This window comes from Solanum dulcamara, chromosome 4, assembly GCF_947179165.1.
Source record: "Solanum dulcamara chromosome 4, daSolDulc1.2, whole genome shotgun sequence".
NCBI lineage: Eukaryota > Viridiplantae > Streptophyta > Magnoliopsida > Solanales > Solanaceae > Solanum > Solanum dulcamara.
Genome location: NC_077240.1, coordinates 26,664,130 through 26,686,430, shown reverse-complemented (window position 1 = coordinate 26,686,430; position 22,301 = coordinate 26,664,130). Strand labels below are relative to the sequence as shown.

Here is a 22,301-nt window from a genome sequence, read left to right as displayed (position 1 = left end):
AAAACGTTTCTAGCTAGGATCAGAAACTCCAAAGGACAGGGCTGCAAAAATTAGCTATTACCCTCCACATTTCACATAAATGACAAAATCTAAGGTAAGGTGCACGACAAAAAACTAATGCTTGCTAATTTTCAAGAAGTCATTCAGGCGAATAAAGCTTCTGCCTTAGGTTAGTAAAAATCAGATAAACTGGGCAAAATCATAACAAAGAAGAAAATATAACCACCATAAAGAAGAATGACGGATAGTCCATAAGACATCCACTCTTGAATATCCATTAAGGTAATGGACATGGTTAATTACACAAGCTCATCTGCATCACAATCTTACTATCCTACAGGTTTACAGTAAAGAGAACAGGTCATGAGACCTTAAGGCTTAAGCACAAACTGTAATTTCTCCAACAGCATATCAAATCTCCAGGTTTTCAGACAGTAACTGCAGGACGCAAGTCAGTCACCTACTGCAATAACTGACCTTTAGAGCGTACGTCACTTGCAGATTATACATTATGCTATAAGTTAATAGCAGAGACAAAGAGGACCATGATCAGGTATCATTTATTCTGACTTCAACAGGGTTGCAGCATCAGTTTCCATTCTGAAAGGGAAAAAAGAGGGAAAGAAATGGTTAAACAGCGGAAAGAGTTCATTTCAAAAGCAAAGAGAACTATCGATATGGAAAAGTCAAAATTCTTTTTGGTTATCTTCCAATCCTAACCTCTTGCAACAGTTGCTTCATAAACTTTATCACTTTTATGAGATAAGAGAAGAAGATAATTGTGATTTCTAAATAATCGATATTTTACTAGTTTATAATTATAATGAGACTTGTCGAAGACATAATTAAATAAATAAAAGTTTATCTAATAACTTAAGCTTTTAGATAAGGTGTTAACGCAATTCAACATGCCATCAACATAAAAGGAGTCTAGGTTCAAGTCTTACTGCAACCCTTTGTCAAAAAGTATTTACACATACATGATCATAAAATAGAATCAGCATGCACGTGAAGAGAGACGGAGAAGCAACATTATATTTTGTAAAATAAAATGTCTTTTTCTAGCGGCTTTCGGGATGAGGTGATCAGGCAATCCAACAAGACCCATCATTGTTGTTGCTATTGAGCACATAGGGGCAGATGGAATAAAAAATGTCATGGAAAAGCTCTTTCTAACACATCGCACTATGAAAAGTAAATAAAAAGTTGTAGTACTTCTGGTAGGAGAATAGAAAGGAACAAACATAGGAAACACAAACACCTAAAATCCTATCAATGGACTACTGTTTCAGATACTGAACATCCTCAGATTCATATTCCTGTTTCATTTATAATCATTTCCAAAATCTAGAGGTGAATTCAAGATTTGAACATTCTAGGTTCAAGTTCGGAATTCTACCACATCCCATTTGATTTATACTTGGTTCAAAATCTATCATTTGTCCTTCTTTTGTAGATTTTTACGCACATATACAACATCCGAGCCAAAGCTACTGGGTCTCTTCTACCTCGTGTCTTCAGAAGCATGTGTTTTGTCCAAAACCTTACTTCAGGAAAAGAAAAGTTAGATTCTCGTGCTCTTAAATGTGTATTTCTAGGTTACTAGAGGGTGCAAAGGGATGTCAATGTTATTCAACTAACCTCTAGCGGTGCCTTGTATCTGCTGATGTTGCCTTCTTTCAAACCCATTCATACTTCACAGATCCAGGTGATCAAATAAGACATTTCTGAGGTCTTGCCAGTTTCATCTTTTGGGGATCAGTCACTTCTCCTTCGTCTTGCTCTACAACTCCAGTTTCATCACCTACAGATCCAGCTCCACTACCTACAGCTCTAGTTCCATCACCTACGGTTCCAGTTCCACCACTCGACTTATCATCGTCGTCATGATCCAGCATCATATATTGCGGACTTGTCTCCTCCTAGTCCACCGATCACCCTCCATGAAGGTACTCAATCCACTCGTAATCCTAGTCCTAACCCTATTCCTAAGTCCACAAGTAAAGTGCTATCCCATCTTAGATGGTGATATGCGATGATCAAAGAGATGTCTTTTTACATGCTAGTGGTACTTGGGAGCTTGTTCCTCTACCTCCAAGTAAATCTACTATTGGTTGTTGGTACGTGTATGTAGTCAAAGTTGATCCAGATGGTCAAATTGATCAACTTAAAGCCCGCCTTGCTGCTAAAGGTACTCAGATATGTGGGCGTGATTATAGTGATACTTTTTCCCCCTTAGCTAAAATAGCATATGGTCACCTTTTACTATCTATCGTTATCATTCTTGATTGACCTTTTACTATCTATCGTTATCATTCTTGATTGACCTCTTTATCACCTCTTTATCAGTTTAACATCAAAAATGTTTTCTCCAGATGATCTTGGGGATGATGTATATATGGAGCAACCTCCTGAATTTGTTACTCGGGGAGAATATAGTGGTATTGTATGTCGGTTGCGTCAATCCCTATATGGTTTGAAACAATCTCCTCGAACATGATTTGGTAAGTAGCAACACAGTCATTCAGGACTTGAGTATGACTTGCAGTGAGGTTGATCACATTGTATTCTATTGACATAATGCTCATAATTTGTGCATTTATTTGGTCATTTATGTTGATGATATAGTCGTCACAGACAAGGGAGGCTTGCTCTAGTGGTTGAGCACCTCCACCATCAACTGGTAGGGGTTGAGGTTTCGAGTCGCTAGAGCGAAAGTGGGAACTCTATTGATCCTCCTGATGGGGGGGTTGGAGGGGGGGGGGGGGAAGAAACAGTCATCACGGGCAATGATGAAGCTGGTATAATTAAATTGAAGCAACATCTCTTATAACATTTCCAGACAAGAGATAGGACCCTAGGCAGATTGAAGTACTTCCTAGGCATTTACTCCTCTAATTATGTAATTTGATCCTCTTTCCTTTCCTTAAAATATATAATACACTTAGCTATTTAAGCCGAAATTGCTTGAGAGAATAATCAAGCTGAGTTTTCTCTCAAACTATCTTATTTCTCACAGTATGTAATGTATTCTGTTTAGGAAGGTGTCATTTTAATTTCTGAGTCAAAGTTCCGATGCTGCAGTTGTATGCTAACTCTATATCCAATCGGGAAAAATAAAGCAGACTAGGCTTCCAAGTTTAGTTTTCTGTTTAAAGGCAATATAAACATCCAGCAGAAGCTATGGATAACAAATGGAAGAGCATATTGGCAACATCAGCGATGACGAACACGGAAACAAGTAAAGCTTCACAACTACTCAAGATATAGTTAGACCAACTACAAACCTGTCCAAGAGAAATTCCCATTTGGCCAGTGTTGGTGTTGGAGATCAATGAGGGATTGGTAGGAGTTACTTCAATTGTAGAATGCTTCCTGCAACCATCATGCGCTTGAATTGTCACATTTCCTTGCTCGCTCAATCCTCTATCAGGAACGTTTGAGGTACCCATGGTACATGCAGATAATGGTTCAGCAGCTCCAGTACGTTTTGAAGTAAGATCAAGTCGTTCAATCATTCTTGAAACGCCAGCTATTCCAGCACTCATCTCACGCTGAACTTCTCTGCCAAATTCCTTGACAGTGGTGTTGCGTGCTAATAGTTTTTCCTTAAAACCACGAGTACCTTTTGAGATTGAGTCCTTATACCTGTTGAAAGAGAAACAATAACCTTAGAGGGGAATCAAAATAGCTTTCAAGGAAACGACAAGTTGGAGTTCCTCTACCTCGCTGAAGCAGAAGACCATTTGGATTTTATAGATTCAGAAAATGCAAGAAACTCGGATGAGCTTGACCTCTGGGGACCATAAGTTGGTGGTTGGCTGAAGGAATTCCAACAAGTAACCAAGTAGTGAGGCATACGATTCCGGATCAATTGTGGAAAAACTTAACAAAAAAATCAAGGTAAAAACGTAGTGACCACACTTAGGATTAAGAGATGGTGCATATTAAGGATTTTAAGTAGATAGCTTCATTACACTGCCGAGTTATTCATCAAGCTTGACAGTCTCAGTCATACCTAAGCTTAGAAGGATCACTTCCATGGGTAGGAACTGATGATGATGCAGGTCCAATACTAGAAGAAGTTGCAGAAGCAGCAGACCCATCCCCAGAAAACCCAAAGCCTTGGAACTGTACAGGGGATTCATTATTCTGAGTCTGGTTTGAACCAACTCCTACAGGCACAGAAGGTACAACCTGTGTAGGACCAAATCCTGAAGATGCCTGTCTTCTCCTTCTGTTGACAAGACGGACTCTACTGGTCGCAGCAGCAAAATGTCGCATAATTCGCTCCTCAAAATCTGAATCATTCTGCTGCGAGGCATCCTGGAAATACTAAGGCTCTCAGTAAGAATGAAGCAAAAATGGAATGGAAAGAAATAAGCCAATTCCAAGCTTAGCAATGTCACCCACATGGTTGGCTTCGACATTTTCATTGGTATGACGCACATTAAGCCTTGACCTCATGTTCCTTTCAATCTCCACTGCAGCTAGTAGCTCTTGGCTGGAGATCATCATAAAAGAGGGAAATAAATACGTCTCAATGAGGTATCAATCAGAATGCTTGGCTCTTAAACAGTATGAAATTCCTTTAAGAAAAGAAAAAAAAAAGATATGTATTTCTGGCTGCATTGCGTGCTGCAGCTAGTAGCTCTTGTCCGCAGACGAGACCAATTCCACGAGAAAGTAGTCAATGGTAGTATAATTGTGTTCTTAGCCACAGAATATTTCAAATACCTTGCAGGGTCTTTCAATGCAAGAACCCTCCAACAAATTGGGCACTCCTTGCTTCTCTGAGACCTGAACAGAATTTACACGATGTTCATTGAGCATATCAACCAAGACAGTGGTGGTTAAAAATGTGCAGACGGGGAGGAACTGAATGTTCCTGACATTTAACCAAAATATTATACAGTAACAATTTTGAATGTACCATTCAAGAATACACTGCAAATGATATTCATGCTTACAATCTGTTACCTGAAAGAAAACAAGAAATTAAGAAACTTGGGTAAATGCATAATGGAACACAATAATCAAGCATACACACGAATTGCCACAAGAATCAAAAGAAGACATCACCAAGAGACAGCAAGAACTTTGCAACATCACTTTGATACATACTTCCTTTGTCAAACAAACTGAACTGTCTAATATTTTTTGCGAAAGAAGCTATCAAACTAGTTCACAAAGTTAAATTAGTTGGGATTAGTTTGGAGAATAAGACCAGTCCTAACAAATCGATTTTTAACATTATGTTCCATTGAGGTTTAACCGGTATCACATTAGATCAGAATAAGTAAAAATCATAAAACTAAGGTTGAGATGGATGTTTCAACAAGATAAGAAGAGAAACTAGGCACACCATTCTCTATCTATCTATCTACCTATCTCTATCTATCGATCTATCTCCCTCCCTCTCCCTCTCTCTCTCTCTCTATATATATATATATATCTATCCATCTCTATCTCTCTCTTCGGAGAAAGTAAGAAAAATACTAAGCTCACCATACTCCAAAGATTAATAAAAGAACAAGCAATTTTAACCATAACTAAGATATAAATTATACCATTACTTCGTGTATATTATTTGCATGCCTTCTTGGTAGATTACATTATCATTATGCAAATCCTAATATAAGAGGGGGCAGGGGTTAACAAAAGAGTCCTGAAATTAGAGCAAGGTTCAGTTCTAGAAGAATAAGATACACATTTTGGTACACGTAGATCCTATTGAGAAGGCCACATATCAGAGATTTGATGTAACATGATAACTCACTGATCAAATGTTGATCAATAAAGAAACACATGACCAACATCTCACTCTATATTTCAACAATTAAACCACAAAATCCAAACTTGTTCCTTCTTTATTGTTTTATATACCAACTGCTTCCATTAAAAAGTCGTCGGAACTTCCAAGGTGTGAAAACTACACACTGCTAGAACTCATCCATTCCGATCAACAAACATTAGAGTCATCTACATCTCCTTAATTTTTCATAAAATCCTTAAATTTTCGAAACACACAGCATTTACGGGAACAAAACAGAAAACGCATCAAAAAGTCAGAAACAAACCCTAAGTTTTAACAATATATATAGCCAATTATGGAATGAATTTTATTTTTTTTAACAGAAAATGCAACAAAATAAACAGGGGAAGCTTAGAGATAACATACAGCAGGAAGATCATCGGAGACAAACAGCTGCAGGAAAAATGCTACAGGCAAATAATCCCTAACTTTCATATAGTTTTTTTTAAAAATTTAATTTAATAAAACAGGAAAATGCATCAAACACAAAAGCGAAGCTTGTAGATATAGCATACAGCAGGAGGATCATCGGAGTCAAACGGCTCAAGACAGATACTACAGGCATCCTCAATGCTATCATCAACGACGGCCGATGCTGCTGCTGCCGGCGGCGGCGATGTTTCCAAATCGTTAGCCATGAAATTCAGCTAGAACTGTAACAATGCCAGAAAAATCAATGTAAGTATATATGTAGATATATAGAGAGATAAATGTATGTATATAGAGAGAAAGAGAGAGCATACAAAAGGGGAAAATCCGTAGAATAAAGTAAAGAGAAGGGGAGAGGAAGAAAATATTGCCGGTTTGGAATGACTCATTTTTAAGCACCATTAAAAAAAATATAGGTACATACTAATTTATTTTTATTTATTTATAATAAGCTATTTTCAACGTATAAATTATTTAAAATAAATTTATTTAAATAAATTTAATTATTTATTAGAGTTTATTTTAAGCCTTTTAAATTGGCCAATTAAACAGTAAAAAAAACTAAAAACAAATAGCTTATAAATCAATGTTTCATAGTTAACAAAATCCTAGAAATGTGTAGAGAGAGAAAGCGTGTAGAAAGGTCAAAGAAAAGAATTATGGATGAGAGAGAGAGAAGAAAGAATCCCATCTCCATTCGGACGGTTGTTGGAACTTGGAATCATTCAACCCTTTACCTTATTATTTTTATTTTTTTTTTACTATTTTTGATCCATTTATTCTTTCGTCCTAATTTTGTTGTCTGATTATTAAAAAATAATGAGATTAGTGTTAAAAATACATTTAAACTATCTATTTTTTTGAGTTTCATACCTAAACTATTGAAAGTGTGAGTTTCATACCTAAATTATCACTTATTAATTTGAGAAACACACCTTAGTGGTGTGTGTAATACACTAGGAGTGTGCATTCGATTTTTTGGTTCGGTTTTATGTTATTCGATTTCGGTTTTTTAATTTTCGATTTTGTAAAAGTGTAATCCAATTCAAACCAAAAAAAATTGATTTGGTTCGGTTTTTCTCTTTTCAATTTGATTTTTTTCGGTTCGGCGATTCGATTATGTCAATAATTAATAGCAATCAACGTTATATTTACATGCTTAAAAAAATTAAAAATTGCATACAATGAGAAGTAATAATATTGACTCTCTTAAATATATTTTCTAAAATAAATTACGAGTAAAACTTTAAAACACAATAATTAGTGAAATAAAAATGGCCACTGACTCGGGCCTAAATATCCTAATACAGTAAATTATTAATACCCTAATAAAAATTATCTAACTAAAAAAAGGGATAAAAGTGGTTAATTATAACTTTAATTTTAAACCAAAATATTATATATGTAATTAGTAATATATCTATCTATCTATCTATATATATATATCTATCTCTATATATATATAAACAATAATTCGATTTTTCAGTTTTTATTTTTCTAAATCCAAAACCAAACAAAAACAAGTAAACTTTTAATCCAAAACCAAACCAAAAAATCAAAAATCCAATCCAAATTAAAATACGGTTTAATTTGGTTTGATTTTTCGGTTTAATCCGAATAATGCACACCCCTGTAATACACTCTCTCTATTTTTTGTAAAAACCTTGTCATATGGCATTCCAAATAAATAAATATTACATCTTGACAAAAAATAAATAAACTATTAATATTAACTAAAAGTTAAACACTAAAGTATTTTTATCCCCAAAAAAAAAATTACCTTTTTGATAAATAAAATTTAAAATATTTTTCTCACCCACTCCACCACCTCCCCCCCCCCCCCCGAAGACAATCCCCGTCTTTTATTTTTTAAAATTTCTTATATAAAATATTTTAAAGAAAATTCATACTTCATCCCCTCCTTCACTCCTTCATAAAAAAAGTTATTATTTTTTTTATAAAAAAATAAAATTATATCCACCACATCTAACCCTCTACTCTTAATTTATTTTTATTTATTTATTTACATTTTTATCGTCTTGAGTTAGATATGTACTTATATTCTTAGAAAAATATTTTTTCTACATATCAAATATAACATAAATAAAAATTATATTTTAAAAAAAGTCTTACGGCAAGTAAAAAATTACTTACCTAAAATCATATGTATATATCTAACACAAAATTAGAAAAAAATTGGAAGCGGAGAGTTAGGTGGGGCCAGGTAGATTTTTTAAAAATAAAATAAAATAATATCTAAATTATTATTTGAAGGGAGGATGAAGTAAGAATTTTTTAAAAAGCTTTTATAAAAGAAATTTAAAAATTAAAAATAAACTAAAAAATTGATGGGGGTATGGTGAGAGAAAGTGGTGGAGTGAGATAAGAAAAATATTTTATATTTTATTTTATAATTATTATTTTTTTGGATGGGGGATATAGTTATACTTTAATCTTTAATTTTAACTTCTAATAATTTATTTAATTTTTGTCAAGATAAATATTTTGTCCATGTAGAGTGTGATATGGAAAAAAAAATGAAAGAGAAAAGTGTGTTTCTCAAACTAATAAGTGATAGTTTATGTATGAAATCACACTCCCAACATTTTAGGTATAAAATTTAAAAAAGAGGAATAGTTTAGATGTGTTTTTGACACTTATCTCAAAAATAATTAAATTATTGTGTGATATTTGGTTTTTAAGAAATATGAGGGTATGAGTCGCATTAGATGTTTCAACATCCGATTTGATATTATAATTTTAAATTATAATTTTTTAAAAAAAATAAAATTTGAGATTCTAAGTTGTAATATCAAGTTTTTAAAAATATAAAATTTAATTTATTAATTTATTTATATCTTTTTATAAAAGATTCATTATTGATTTGTATATATACTTTAATATTAACGTGTATGATAATTAGGAGAGGTAAAATGGAGAAAATAGTGTCATTATTTTTTATTATTAGGCTGAAGAGTCTTACCAGGGTTATCCTTCAGTTACAAAATAACCATTATGACATCATTATATCCTACTAATTATCCTACTACTCCTTAAATATCATCCATTTTGTTATGTTTATTTATAGAAGAAGATCTACACCTTATATAAGGTTGTTTCTTTTGTGTTGGAATGTAAATAAGATGAGAAGTATTATATTGTGTTTGTTATGAATATACTACCTCAACAATTAATTAGACGGAGAGAGTAAGGAAAATAAAATAGAAGAGAGTGATTGCAAATTTTCAGTATGTAATTATGTTTCTTCGGATGGATGTTTTTGTGCCAAAATGATGGCATTTTATAGCCATCAAAGAAGAAGAAAACCAAGTGGGTTAGTTGCCCACTTTGAGTGGGCCCCACTAATATAGAATATTATGTTAAGTGGACAATCCACTTTCATAATACTCCCCCTTGGATGTCCACGTGTAAAAAAAACTTTACAAAACATAATATACATATTTATCATGAATATCCATAAATCTTGTGTCTACATATCTGGTAATACGCCTTGATTGCTGCCTCATTAAAAACCTTACCAGAAAAACCCAGTGGGACAAAACCTTGGTTGAGAAAAAAAGAGTGCAGCGCGTATTTTACTCCCCCTGATGAAAACTTCATTTGATATTTTGGAGACGGCGCATTCCAACCTTGTGTCTTAGCTTCTCAAAAGTTGATGTTGGTAATGCCTTTGTGAATAAATCTGCAAGATTATCACTTGAACGAACTTGTTGTACATCAATTTCACCATTCTTCTGAAGATCATGTGTGAAGAATAATTTTGGTGAAATGTGTTTCGTTCTGTCTCCTTTTATGAAGCCACCTTTCAATTGAGCTATGCACGCGGCATTGTCTTTGAATATAATTATGGGTATTTTAACATTATTTTCCAGACCACATCTTTTTTTGATGAACTGTATCATCGATCTCAACCACATACATTCTCTACTTGCTTCATGAATTGCTATTATTTCAGCATGATTTGAAGAAGTAGCAACAATGGACTGTTTTGTAGATCGACATGATATAGCAGTCCCTCCGTGTGTAAATAGATAACCTGTCTGAGATCGAGCTTTATGTGGGTCTGATAAATAACCTGCATCTGCATAACCAATAAGGTCTACGCAACCTTTGTTAGTATAAAACAAACCCATATCAATAGTACCCTTCAGGTATCGCAAAATATGTTTGATACCGTTCCAATGCCTTCGCGTTGGGGATGAACTATACCTTGCTAGCAAATTAACAGAAAATGTTATATCAGGCCTAGTTGCGTTAGCAAGATACATAAGTGCACCAATAGCACTGAGAATGTTTTTCCATTTGCATCTGCTCCCAAAAGAGCTTTATTTGATTTGATTTCTAAGTACTTGCGTTCAAATCCTACTCATTATTCAAATCCTTCTCCCCATTTTGCTGTTTATGATGATTTGTTCATACCTGCACCTCATTCCAGTGATCCAGAAAGTGTAAGTATCACAGACACTAGCTCAACACTTAACAACTCTATACATTCAACTGACACATCACATCTCTTGAAATGTATATCTTCTTAATGGCTAGGCTCAACACCTTGTATCCTTTTGTTCCAAATGGATAACCAATAAAGATATGAGGTATTGTTCTAGGTTCAAACTTGTCTCTATGGGCTTTTGGTACTGTTGGATAGAAGAGGCATCCAAAACTCCTTAAGAATGAATAAGAAGGTTTTCTCTCATGCATGACTTCAAAAGAGCGTTTGTTCTTCAGATAAGTGGTAGGAAGTCTGTTTATGATATGAGTGGCTGTCAAAATACATTCTCCCCAATATCTTTGGGGTAAATATGATTGGAACATTAGATCTCTGGTTGTCTCAAGTAGGTATTTATATTTTCTTCAAGTGATCGAACAATCATTGAAGTACTTAATGGATGTGCTTTGTCCATGTAAAATCTTTTTAAGATTTTCTCAGTGTAGGCAGGTTGATAGACAAAAACTCTGTCTGCTAAATGTTCAATTTGCAGACCTAAACAAAGTTTTGTCTTTCCAAGGTCTTTCATTTCAAATTTTTTCTTTAGATATTCAATTGCCTTTTGGACCTCTTCAGGGGTTCCAATGAGATTTATATCATAACATAAACGGCGAATATAACAAATTCTGATTCCGTTTTCTTAATAAAAACACATGGACAAATGACATCATTTATATAACCTTCATTTATTAAGTACTCACTAAGGTGATTATACCACATATGCCCTGATTGTTTCAAACCATATAATGATCTTTGCAGTTTTATTGAGTATATCTTCCGAGACTTATTACATGCTTCAGGCAATTTTAATCCTTTCTGGTATTTTCATGTAAATTTCATTATCAAGTGAACCATAAAGGTAAGCTGTAACCACATCCATTAGATGTATATTAAGATTTTTATGTACAACTAAACTGATGAGATATTGAAATGTTATTCCATCCATAACAGGTGAATATGTTTCTTCGTAGTTGACTCCGGGTCTTTGAGAGAATCCTTGTGCAACAAGGCGTGCCTTTTATCTTACAATTTCATTTCTCTCATTTCGTTTTCTAACAAAAACCCATTTATAGCCAACTGGTTTTACACCTTCAGGAGTTTGGACTACAGGTCCAAAAAACTCACGTTTAGCTAGTGAGTCTAATTCTGATTGAAATGTCTTTTGCCATTCTGGCTAATCACATCTACGTCGACATTCTTCAACGGATTTAGGCTCAAGACTTTCACTATCTTGCATGAGATTAAGTGCAACATTATATGCAAAAATATTATCAACCGTGATTTTAGATTAATCTAAATTTATCTCATCACCGAAATAATTTATTAAAAATTCTTCATTTACTTGAGTCTCGGGTTCACTGATTTCTTCAGGAATATGAGGATTACTCAAATTTTGACCTTCTTCAGGAGGTTCTATTATAGTATCATCTTTATTATTTCTCACGCTTCTCTTTCTAGGATTTTTATCCTTTGAACCCAACGGTCTACCATGCTCCTAGCGTGTTTGGGATTCAGAAGCTATGATACTTGTAGATGATCCTTTTGGGACATCAATCCGGATAGGTACATTCACTGCAGGTATATGTGACTTAGTTATCCGTTTCAAATCAGTAAATGCATCTGGCATTTGATTTGCTATTTTCTGCAAGTGGATGATCTTCTGGACCTTCTGTTCACATGTGCGGGTACATGGATCAAAATGTGATAGTGATGAAACTTTTCATGCAATTTCTTTTTCTTTTTCGGGTTCCTTTTTCTCTCCCCCTAATGGCGGGAAAATTGTTTCATCAAATCGACAATCTGCAAATCGAGCAGTGAATAAGTCTCCAGTCAACGGTTCAAGGTATCGAATTATGGAGGGTGAGTCAAACCCAACATATATGCCTAACCTTCTTTGAGGGCCCATTTTTATACGTTGTGGTGGTGCTACAGGCACGTATACCGCACAATCAAAAAATCTTAAATGGACTATATTTGGTTCATGACCAAATACTAATGCGACGGAGAGTATTTATTATAATGTGTCGGTCTGAGACGTATAAGTGTTGTTGCATGTAAGATAGCATGACCCCAAACAGTAATTGGCAATTTTGTTTTCATTAGTAGAGGTCTTGCTATCAATTGTAGGTGCTTTATAACTGACTCTGCAAGGCCATTTTGAGTATGAACATGAGCAACAAGATGTTTAAGTTTTATCCCAATTGATAAGAAATAATCATTAAATGCTTGGGATGTAAATTCTCCAGCATTATCAAGGCGAATGGCCTTAATTGGATAATCTGGGAATTGCGCTCTCAATCTTATTATTTGTGCTAACAACTTCGCAAATGCCAGGTTGCGAGATGATAACAGACACATATGAGACCATCTAGATAATGCATCTATTAGGACCATAAAATATCTAAACAACCCACTAGGTGGATGAATAGGGCCACATATATCCCCATGTATATGCTCTAAAAATCCAGGAGATTCGATGCCGACCTTCAGGATCGATGGTCTGGCAATTAATTTGCCTTGATAATAAGCAGCACATGAAAATTCATCATTTGTAAGAATCTTCTAGTTCTTTAACGGATGTTCAGTTGAATTTTCAAGAATTCGTCTCATCATTATTGATTCAGGATGACCTATTTGATCATGCCATAGCACAAATATATTTAGATCAGTAAACTTCTGGTTTACGATCATATTTACTTCAATTGCACTAATTTTTACATAATATAGGCTAGATGACAAAGTTGGTAATTTTTCCAAAATATATTTCTGGCCTGAGACACTCTTGGTTATATACCAAGATATTCAATATTCATTTCATTTAATGTCTCAACATGATATCCATTTCTGCGGATATCTTTAAAACTTAATAAGTTTCTTGGGGATTTAGAAGAAAATAGTGCATCTTCTATAACAATTTTTGTCCCCTTAGACAGAATTATAGTAGCTCTTCCGGAGCCTTCTATCATTTTTGAATTACCAGAAATTGTAGTCACATTAGCTTTTCTTCTAAGTAAATTGGAAAAATATTTCTCGTCTTTAAATATAGCATGGGTTGTTGCACTATCAATTACACAAATATTCTCGTGATTTATCATTAATCCAAACAAGATTTGAGGCATTTTCATATTTTCTTCAATAAGAAATAAAATACGTATTAACACATGGTATATTACATAAATTTTTATTTATTTATATTGATTAGAAAAATACAAACATCATATTTAATACAGATAAAAAGAAAAATATTTATATATTATTAGTCATGTCAATATTTATATTTTCGTCTGGAAAATTAAAGAAATCAACTACATCCAAATGCATGGGCTCAATATTATCTTCAGAGATAAAATTTGTCTCTGAAGTATTTTCTGCCCTTTTCAGAGATGCCTGATATAGCTGAATGAGACGTTTTGACGACCGGCAAATCCGCGATCAGTGCTCCACACCTCCACATCTATGACATATTGTTTCTGAATTATTCTTCGGTAAAGCTTCTGACTTTTTATCCTGCCTTTTATATTGTTGGTTATTTCTCGGTGTCGGCCGAGCATCATGATTAAAATTTCCTCTTTGACCACTACCACGACCATGACTACGACTGGGGTCATGGCCTCTTTCTCGTTGGTTAGAATTTGCCTGATTCACTTCAGGGAGTGACAAAGAACCAACTGGCCGACTATCATGTTTTTTCATTAATAGTTTATTATGTCTTTCAGCAATAAGAAGGTGAGAAAGTAATTCAAAATATTTTTTAAATTTTTTTTCGCGATATTGTTGCTGCAGGAGCATATTCGCGGGTGGAAATGTAGAGTATGTCTTTTCAAATTTATCTTGCTTAGTGATCTCTTCTCCGCATAAATTTAACTGAGCTATAATTCTAAATAAAGCAGAATTATATTCAGTTATATTTTTGAAATCCATTAATCTCAGATTTAGCCAATCATGACGAGCTTGTGGAAGTATGACCAACTTCAGGTGGTCATATCTTTCTTTTAAATTTTTCCACAATTTAAGAGGGTCTTTTAATGTAAGATATTGTAATTTTAGCCCCTCATCAAGATGGTGACGGAGAAATATCATGGCTTTAGCACGGTCTTGATTGGATGTCATATTCTTATCTTTAATGGTGTCTGCCAGATCCATTGATTCTAAATGAATTTCAGCATCAAGTGCCCATGATGAGTAACATTTTCCAGAGATATCAAGAGCAGTAAATTCAATTTTGGAAATATTTGCCATTTTATAAAAATAAAATTAAATAAAACTCTTACCATTTTTGTTACTTTGAAAAATTAGTCGGAGCCTCGTGCTGATAACGTGTTATGAATATACTACCTTAATAATTAATTAGACGAAGAGAGTAAGGAAAATAAAATAGAAGAGAGTGATTGCAAATTTTCAGTATGTAATTATGTTTCTTCGGATGGATGTTTTTGTGCCAAAATGATGGCATTTTATAGCCATCAAAGAAGAAGAAAATCAAGTGGGTTAATTGCCCACTTTGAGTGGGCCCCACTAATATAGAATATTATGTTAAGTGGACAATCCACTTTCATAATAGTGTTTATATTTTGAGGGTGTTATAGTAAAAATGACAGTTGAGACAAAGAAAAATATTCTAAATCGCAAATTTATTTACTATAGAAGAGAGAAGAATTACATATTGAAGGAAGACATTTTTTTGGCGGAACTTTGGACTCTTCGACTAATTTGAAGTTGTTTGAATTATACGACGTTGTTGGATTGTTGTATATTGAGAGGGACAAGTCAAGAGATCTACGGATAGATTATACCAGAGTTGACTTGCATATCATAAAAGAGAGCGAGATATCGCCCTTCGGCCTAAACTATTTATTTTTTATTTCATTTATTTTATTTTATGTAAAATATCAGTCTATGATTTGGGACTGTTTCGAGAAGACTTTGAATTGGTCGGAATTAAATAGTCACTCTATACTTCATGTATAGTTACACTATATTTAGCTTTTTGAGTGGATCATAATGTATATAAAGTATATAGCTCATGTAGATATAGATGAGTGTTTTTAGTTTGGAGTATTAAAGTAATTTAACACTTAAGTTAAGGGATATTTTTTATTGAAGGTGTCATACTAATTTAACATTTAAGTTAGGAAGTTCATGCTTTTAAGGTAAAAATAGATATGGATATACAGTTATTATCTACGACTATACACATATTATACATAAAAATGTGTTTGAAATGAAGAAAAAAATTATGTCAAGAGAATTTATATATAATCTAGCAAAACAATATAGATTTTCATAGATATATTATTATATGATATTATATATTGAGATACGTATCATGATATTTATGTGGACTGCATATCTTTGAAAGCTATAAATTTTGTTCATACATCGCATTCAATGAATACGATTTATGCCTTATATACATCTCTTCATTTTTGCTTCATTATTTTTTGATATTTGAGCCGAGAGTAAAGTAGAGTTGGAAATATTGTGTCAAAAGCTTTCACGAATAAACATATTGTTAATTTATCCGTGTCTTTTAAAAAAAATTATGTAAAATATCAGCCTATTATTTGGACTATATATCTTTGAAAGATAAAAATTTATTCATAAATCACATGCGGTGAATGTGATTTATGACTTATCATACATCTTTCAATTTTTGCTTCTTCTTTTTTTATATTTGAGCCGAGAGTGCAATAGAGTTGGGAATATTGGGTTGTTGTGGACCAAATGACTAAGTCAACGCATTTTCTTCCTGTTAAGACTTCTTATCCAACCAAGGATTATGCTAGACTTTATATTTGAGAGTTGGTTGAGCATCATGGGGTTCCGTTATCTATCATTTCGGACTGAGGTACCCAGTTTTGGAGGTTATTTCAAGGTCCTAGTACTCAAGTTAAGCCTAGTATGGCTTTTCACCCTCATACCGATGGTTAAGATGAATGAACTATTCAGACTTTGGAAGATATGTTAAGGACTTGTGTGATCGACTTCAACGGTAATTGAAATAACCATCTACCATTGATTGAGTTTGCTTATAACACAGTTATCATTCGAGTATTCAAATGGCTCAATTTGAGGCCTTATATGATAGGAGGTATAGATCTTCAATTGTATGGTTCGAGGTTGGTGAGATTGCTTTGATCGACCCTAATTGATTTGCGAAGCTATGAAGGAGGTTTGGCTCATTATAGAGAGGTTGGAGACTGTCCAAAGTCGTTAAAAGTCCTATTTGGATGTAAGTAGGAGAGATCTTGAATTTGAGGTTGATGATTGAGTTTACTTGAAAATCTCACCTATGAAGGGTGTGATGCGTTTTGGTAAAAAAGAAAACTTTAGTCCTCATTATGTAGGCCCATATCAGATTTTTAGGCATTTTGGCAAAGTAGCTTTTGAGTTGGATTTGCCGTTGGAGTTGTCATCGGTGCATCTGGTGTTTCATATCTCCTTGTTGAAGAAGTTTATTGGTGATCCTACTTATACTGTACCATTGGACAACGTTGGCTTGAAAGAGAGCCTATCTTATGAAGAGGTTTTCATTGAGATTTTAGACCGTCAAGTCTAGAAGTTGAGGAATAAGGAAGCTACTTCCGTCAAAGTTCTTGGGAGGAACCAACTGGTTGAGGGTGCTACATGAAAGGCCGGAGTTAATATGATGTCTCGTTATCCTCATTTACTTCTCTTCATTCCAACTTGAGGTATTTAGTTCCCTCATGTTCACCCTTCAAATTCATGTGTTTCAGTCATTTTCATATTTTTGTATGCATACATGTTCATGCCTCGAGAGGGTACCCTAGGCATGGCCGGCAATCGAAGACTATTGTTGTCACCAAGTAAACTATTGGTCTGACCACTCATTCAATCACTCAGCGAAAGACTCGATCAATAGACAATTAACTCAAATGGAATTTTATAAATATCATCATCAATAAATAAATAATACATTAAAAATACTCAAAGTATAATGTAACTCGACGTCATAAACTCAATAATAAAATTATGGTTTAAAAACAGACTCTAAAAGAATCCCAATACTCAACCCTACTCTATCTATGAAGCCTCTAACTGACTCGTAAGAAGATGTCGAGACAAGTCTACGACTACCTCAAATAATTGCTAAATAATAAAGGAACTAGGAAGAAAGGAGCTCCTCCGAATGCAAAAAGGTCTTACCAAAACTAGAGAAGTAAATCCTCAACGATGCACCTATTGATGATCCCTAATACCTGTGTATGCATCATAAAATGATGCAGACCAAATAGCATCATTACATGGAATGTAAGAGTATGTAAAATAGTTGGGAAGGAACACAATCAACAATACTCAATCTCATGCATCTCAACTTAAGGGACTCACTCTGAAATGATTCAAACCAATAAGACATGAAGTAAGATAATATAATCCTTTTAATGATACGCAATAAGAGATGCAACTCAATATATAAAAATATAATATTTTACTCTTGGGGAGTTTCTCTAACCGACAATCATCACTTCTGAGATAGCGATGATACAGTGAAGTGATGTCGTTGTCACATCCATCCAACACCTTACTAGGGTAATGGACACCAACATCTATGGATCCAATAAAGTGATGTCGTTGCCACATCCATCCAATACTTTTCTAGAGTAATGAACATCAACATCTAGGGTAATGAACATCAACATCTTTGAAAACTATAAATTTTGTTCATAAATCATATTTAGTGAATGTGATTTATGCCTTATCATACATCTCTTCATTTTTGCATCTTTTTTTTTAATATTTGAGCCTAGAGTAAAGTAGAGTTGGGAATATTTGATCAAAAGTCTCCGCCAATAAGTATACTTATCAATTTATCAATGACTTTTTAAAAAATTATATATAAATATACACTTATTATATACGATTATACATATATTATACATAAAGAATATGTTTGGAATAAAGAAAACAAAATTCTATCAAAAAAAAATTACATGTAATCTAGCAAAAACAATACGAAATTTCGTAGCTATAATGTTATATAATATTATATATTGAGATACCTATCGTACTATTTATGTTGGATTGTATATCTTTGAAAGCTATACATTTTGTTTATAAATCGCATTCACTATAAGTGATTTATGTTAGCATACAACTCTTTGTTTTTGCTTTAATTTTCTTATATTTGAGCCGAGAGTAAAGTGGACTAGTGAATATTGGGTCAAAAGCCTTCACGAGTAGCATATTTTTTAATTTATTCATCCCTTTTGTAAAAAGTAAATTACAAAAAATATCAGCCTATGAATTAATATTGTATATCTTCGAAAGCTATAAATTTTGTTCATAAATTACAATCCGTGATTGCGATTTATGCCTTATCATACATCTCTTTATTTTTTTTATTTTTTATTTTTGATATTTTAGTAGAGAGTAAAGTAGAGTTTAGAATATAAGGTCAAAAGCCTCCATGGATAAGCATACTTATCAATTTATCAATGTCTTTTAAAAAAGTAAATTATGCAAAATATCAACCTATGATTTGAGACTATTTCGAGGAGATCTTGAATTGATCGTAATTGAATAGTCAGTGTATACTTCATGTATAGTTAAACTGCATTTAGCTTTTTAAGTGTATCATAGTGCGTATAAAGTATACAGCTCATGAAGATATAGATGAATTATTATAGTTTGGGGTATTAAAGTAATTCAACACTTAAATTAGGGGATGTTTTAAAATGAAGGTATCATAGTAATTTAATATTTAAGTTAGAAAGTTCATACTTTTAAGATAAAATAGATGTAGATATACACTTATTATATAGGACTATACACATATTATACATAAAAATGTGTTTGGAATGAAGAAAAAATTATGTCTAGAAAATTTATATGCTATCTAGCAAAACAATATAAATTATTGTAGATATATTATTATATAATATTATATATTGATATACGTATTCTAATATTTATGTTGGAATGTATATCTTTGAAAGGTACAAATTTTTGTTCATAAATCGCATTCACTGAATGCGATTTATGCATTATCATACATCTCTTTATTTTTTGCTTCCTTATTTTTTGATAGTTAAGCCGAGAGTAAGGTAGAGTTGGGAATATTGTGTCAAAGCACTAGTAAGCATACTTGTCAATTTATTCGTGTCTTTTTAAAAAAGTAAATTATGCAAAATATCATCATATGATTTGGAACTATTTAGAGGAGATTTTGAATTGGACGAAATTAGTAGTCACTGTATATTTCATGTATAGTTATACTATATTTGGCCTTTTTAGTTATCATAAAGTATAGTCCGTGTATATTTCAAGTAGATATAGATGAGTGCTTTTAGTTCGGAGTATTAAAGTAATTTAACATTTAAGTTAGGGTAGTTTTTAATTGAAGGTGTCGTAGAAATTTAATATTTAAGTTAGGAAGTTCATGCTTTTAAAGTAAAATATATGTAGATATACACTTATTATATATGATTATACACGTATTACACATAAATATTGTGTCTGGAATGAAGAAAAAAAATTATGTTAAAATTTTTTATATGTAATCTAGCAAGACAGTATGAATTTTTATAGATATAATATTATATATTTAGATAAGTATCATAATATTTATGTTGGATTTTATATTTTTGAAAGATACAAATTTTGATAATAAATCGCATTTTGTGAATGCGATTTATGCCTTATCATACATCTCTTTATTTTTGCTTCATTTTTTTTCATATATGAGCCGAGAGTAAAGTTGAGAATTGGATTAAAAGTCTCCATGAGTCTGCATATTTGTCAATTTATCCGTGTATTTAAAAAAAATTAAATTATGTTAAATATCAACCTATGATTTGAAAATGTATATCTTCAAAAGCTACAAAAAAAAATTCAAATCGCATTTGGTGAATGCGATTTATGCCTTATCATACATCTATTCATTTTTTTTGGATATTTGAGTCAAGAGTAAAGTAAAGTTGAGAATATTGGGCCAAAAGCCTCTACGAGTAAGCATACCTGTCAGTTTATCAATGTCTTTTTAAAAAAGTAAATTCTACAAAACATCAGCCTATGATTTGGGACAGTTTTGAGGAGATTTTGAATTTGTCAGAATTGAATAGTCAGTGTATACTTCATATATAGTCAAACTATATTTAGCTTTTTGAGTGTATTATAATATATATATAAAGTATATAGCTAATGTAGATATAGATGAGTGTTTTTAGTTTGGAGTATTAAAATAATTTAACACTTAAGTTAGGGGATATTTTTAAGGAAAAATTACACATTTACACATGTTATATTACCATATTTACTAATACTCTCAACTAGTTGAAAAAATATCAAAAATTCCTCTTTTTTTAACTCTCTCACTCTTTCACTGATACTTCACTTTTACCTTATATCAGTTATCCTAAATTCACGCCTATGCTTCAGCCTCATCGCCGGCAGTTTCTTTTTTTCAATTTCAGTCCCTCTATTACTCAATTTCAAGCTTCTAAGTAAGGTATATTCAAGTTTTTCCTTAACTGGTATCTCACCTCATTCGATTTCCTTTGTTTTCTTCTATAATTTTTTTTTACTCATATTGTTCACTGATACACATGGAATCCGCTCCATCTTTTAGTGTTGGTCTCACTTAGTTGAACAAAAATCAAAAAATTCTTGTTTCATCGAACGAGGTTAGATCCAAACATCGTAATGATCCATCAGTGATGGATAAGCTATGTGAGAAATTGAAGTTGAAATACCAAGTTCAACATTCACCCAAAAAAGTCGACATGAAGATTGAAGGGATTTCAACACGCTCTAATCTCCCAAAAGTATGAGTTCATATAAGATGTTTTTTAATGTCATTTTTTATTAAGATTTACTACTTCTGATACATATAATTTTATGTATCAGATTCGTATGTATCAACCTTTAATGCTTCTGATACATCATGGTTTTATATTAAATGCTCATGTATCAGAATTTATCTGATACATCTTATTTATGTATCAGATTCTCATTTATCAAGCTTTCACGAAATTTTTGATACATCCTGTTTATATTATTTTTTTAATATATCATTTTTTAAAAGATTTACTGATTCCTGATACATCTAATTTATGTATCAGATTCTTATGTATCAAGCTTTAATGTTTTTGATACATCGTGTTTTTGTATCAAATTTTCATATATCATGATTTAATGCTTCTGATACATCTTGTTTATGTATTAGATTCACATGTATCAAGCTATAATGCTTCTGATACTTTCTGTTTATGTATCAAGATTAAATTGTATTTAATCAGTTTTTAGGTCAATGCAGGGAATGAAGTACGTCATCAAGAAGATCTCCACACACTTCCTGAGATTCGGCATTGCATATACGATTAATTTTAGTGATGATTTCAAATCATCAATAGGTGATGAAACTATACAATTATTTCGACAAATCTTATTTGGTCACTATCTAGATATGCCACAGTACAATTTTCAAGGGAAAATCATCAAATGCCTCTTACTTCATGAGGTAGAGCAAAAAAACAAAGTGGAATTGCACATTCATCATATGCAGGGTAATATACTCATATTCACAAT

At 32.6% G+C, this 22,301-nt stretch overlaps 1 protein-coding gene across 2 annotated transcripts; it reads right to left on the bottom strand.

The window, feature by feature from the left end:
- Positions 1-202: 202 nt before the first annotated feature.
- LOC129887151 (E3 ubiquitin-protein ligase RHF1A-like) lies at positions 203-6,613 on the bottom strand. Of its 2 annotated transcripts, XM_055962120.1 has the most exons (9): positions 6,559-6,613; positions 6,331-6,468; positions 4,934-4,980; positions 4,738-4,800; positions 4,414-4,504; positions 4,019-4,335; positions 3,726-3,821; positions 3,288-3,648; positions 203-600 (listed from the first exon to the last, which is right to left on the bottom strand). In XM_055962120.1, exons 2-9 carry the CDS (start codon positions 6,451-6,453, stop codon positions 589-591), a joined length of 1,110 nt encoding a protein of 369 aa, XP_055818095.1. In that variant the 5' UTR covers positions 6,454-6,468; positions 6,559-6,613; the 3' UTR covers positions 203-588. The 2 variants fall into 2 exon arrangements, with proteins under 2 accessions (XP_055818095.1, XP_055818096.1); XM_055962121.1 differs by having other exon boundaries at positions 4,019-4,326; positions 6,331-6,603.
- Positions 6,614-22,301: the final 15,688 nt, after the last annotated feature.

Excerpts from the sequence above, each read along its gene's own strand:
- LOC129887151 (XM_055962120.1), bottom strand. The coding sequence starts at position 6,453 with ATGGCTAACGATTTGGAAACATCGCCGCCGCCGGCAGCAGCAGCATCG. Across the intron at positions 4,981-6,330 it reads ACTCCGATGATCCTCCTGCT|GTAACAGATTGTAAGCATGA; the intron begins GTATGCTATATC and ends GTTTTCTTTCAG. Across the intron at positions 4,505-4,737 it reads GCATTGAAAGACCCTGCAAG|CCAAGAGCTACTAGCTGCAG; the intron begins GTATTTGAAATA and ends GATGATCTCCAG.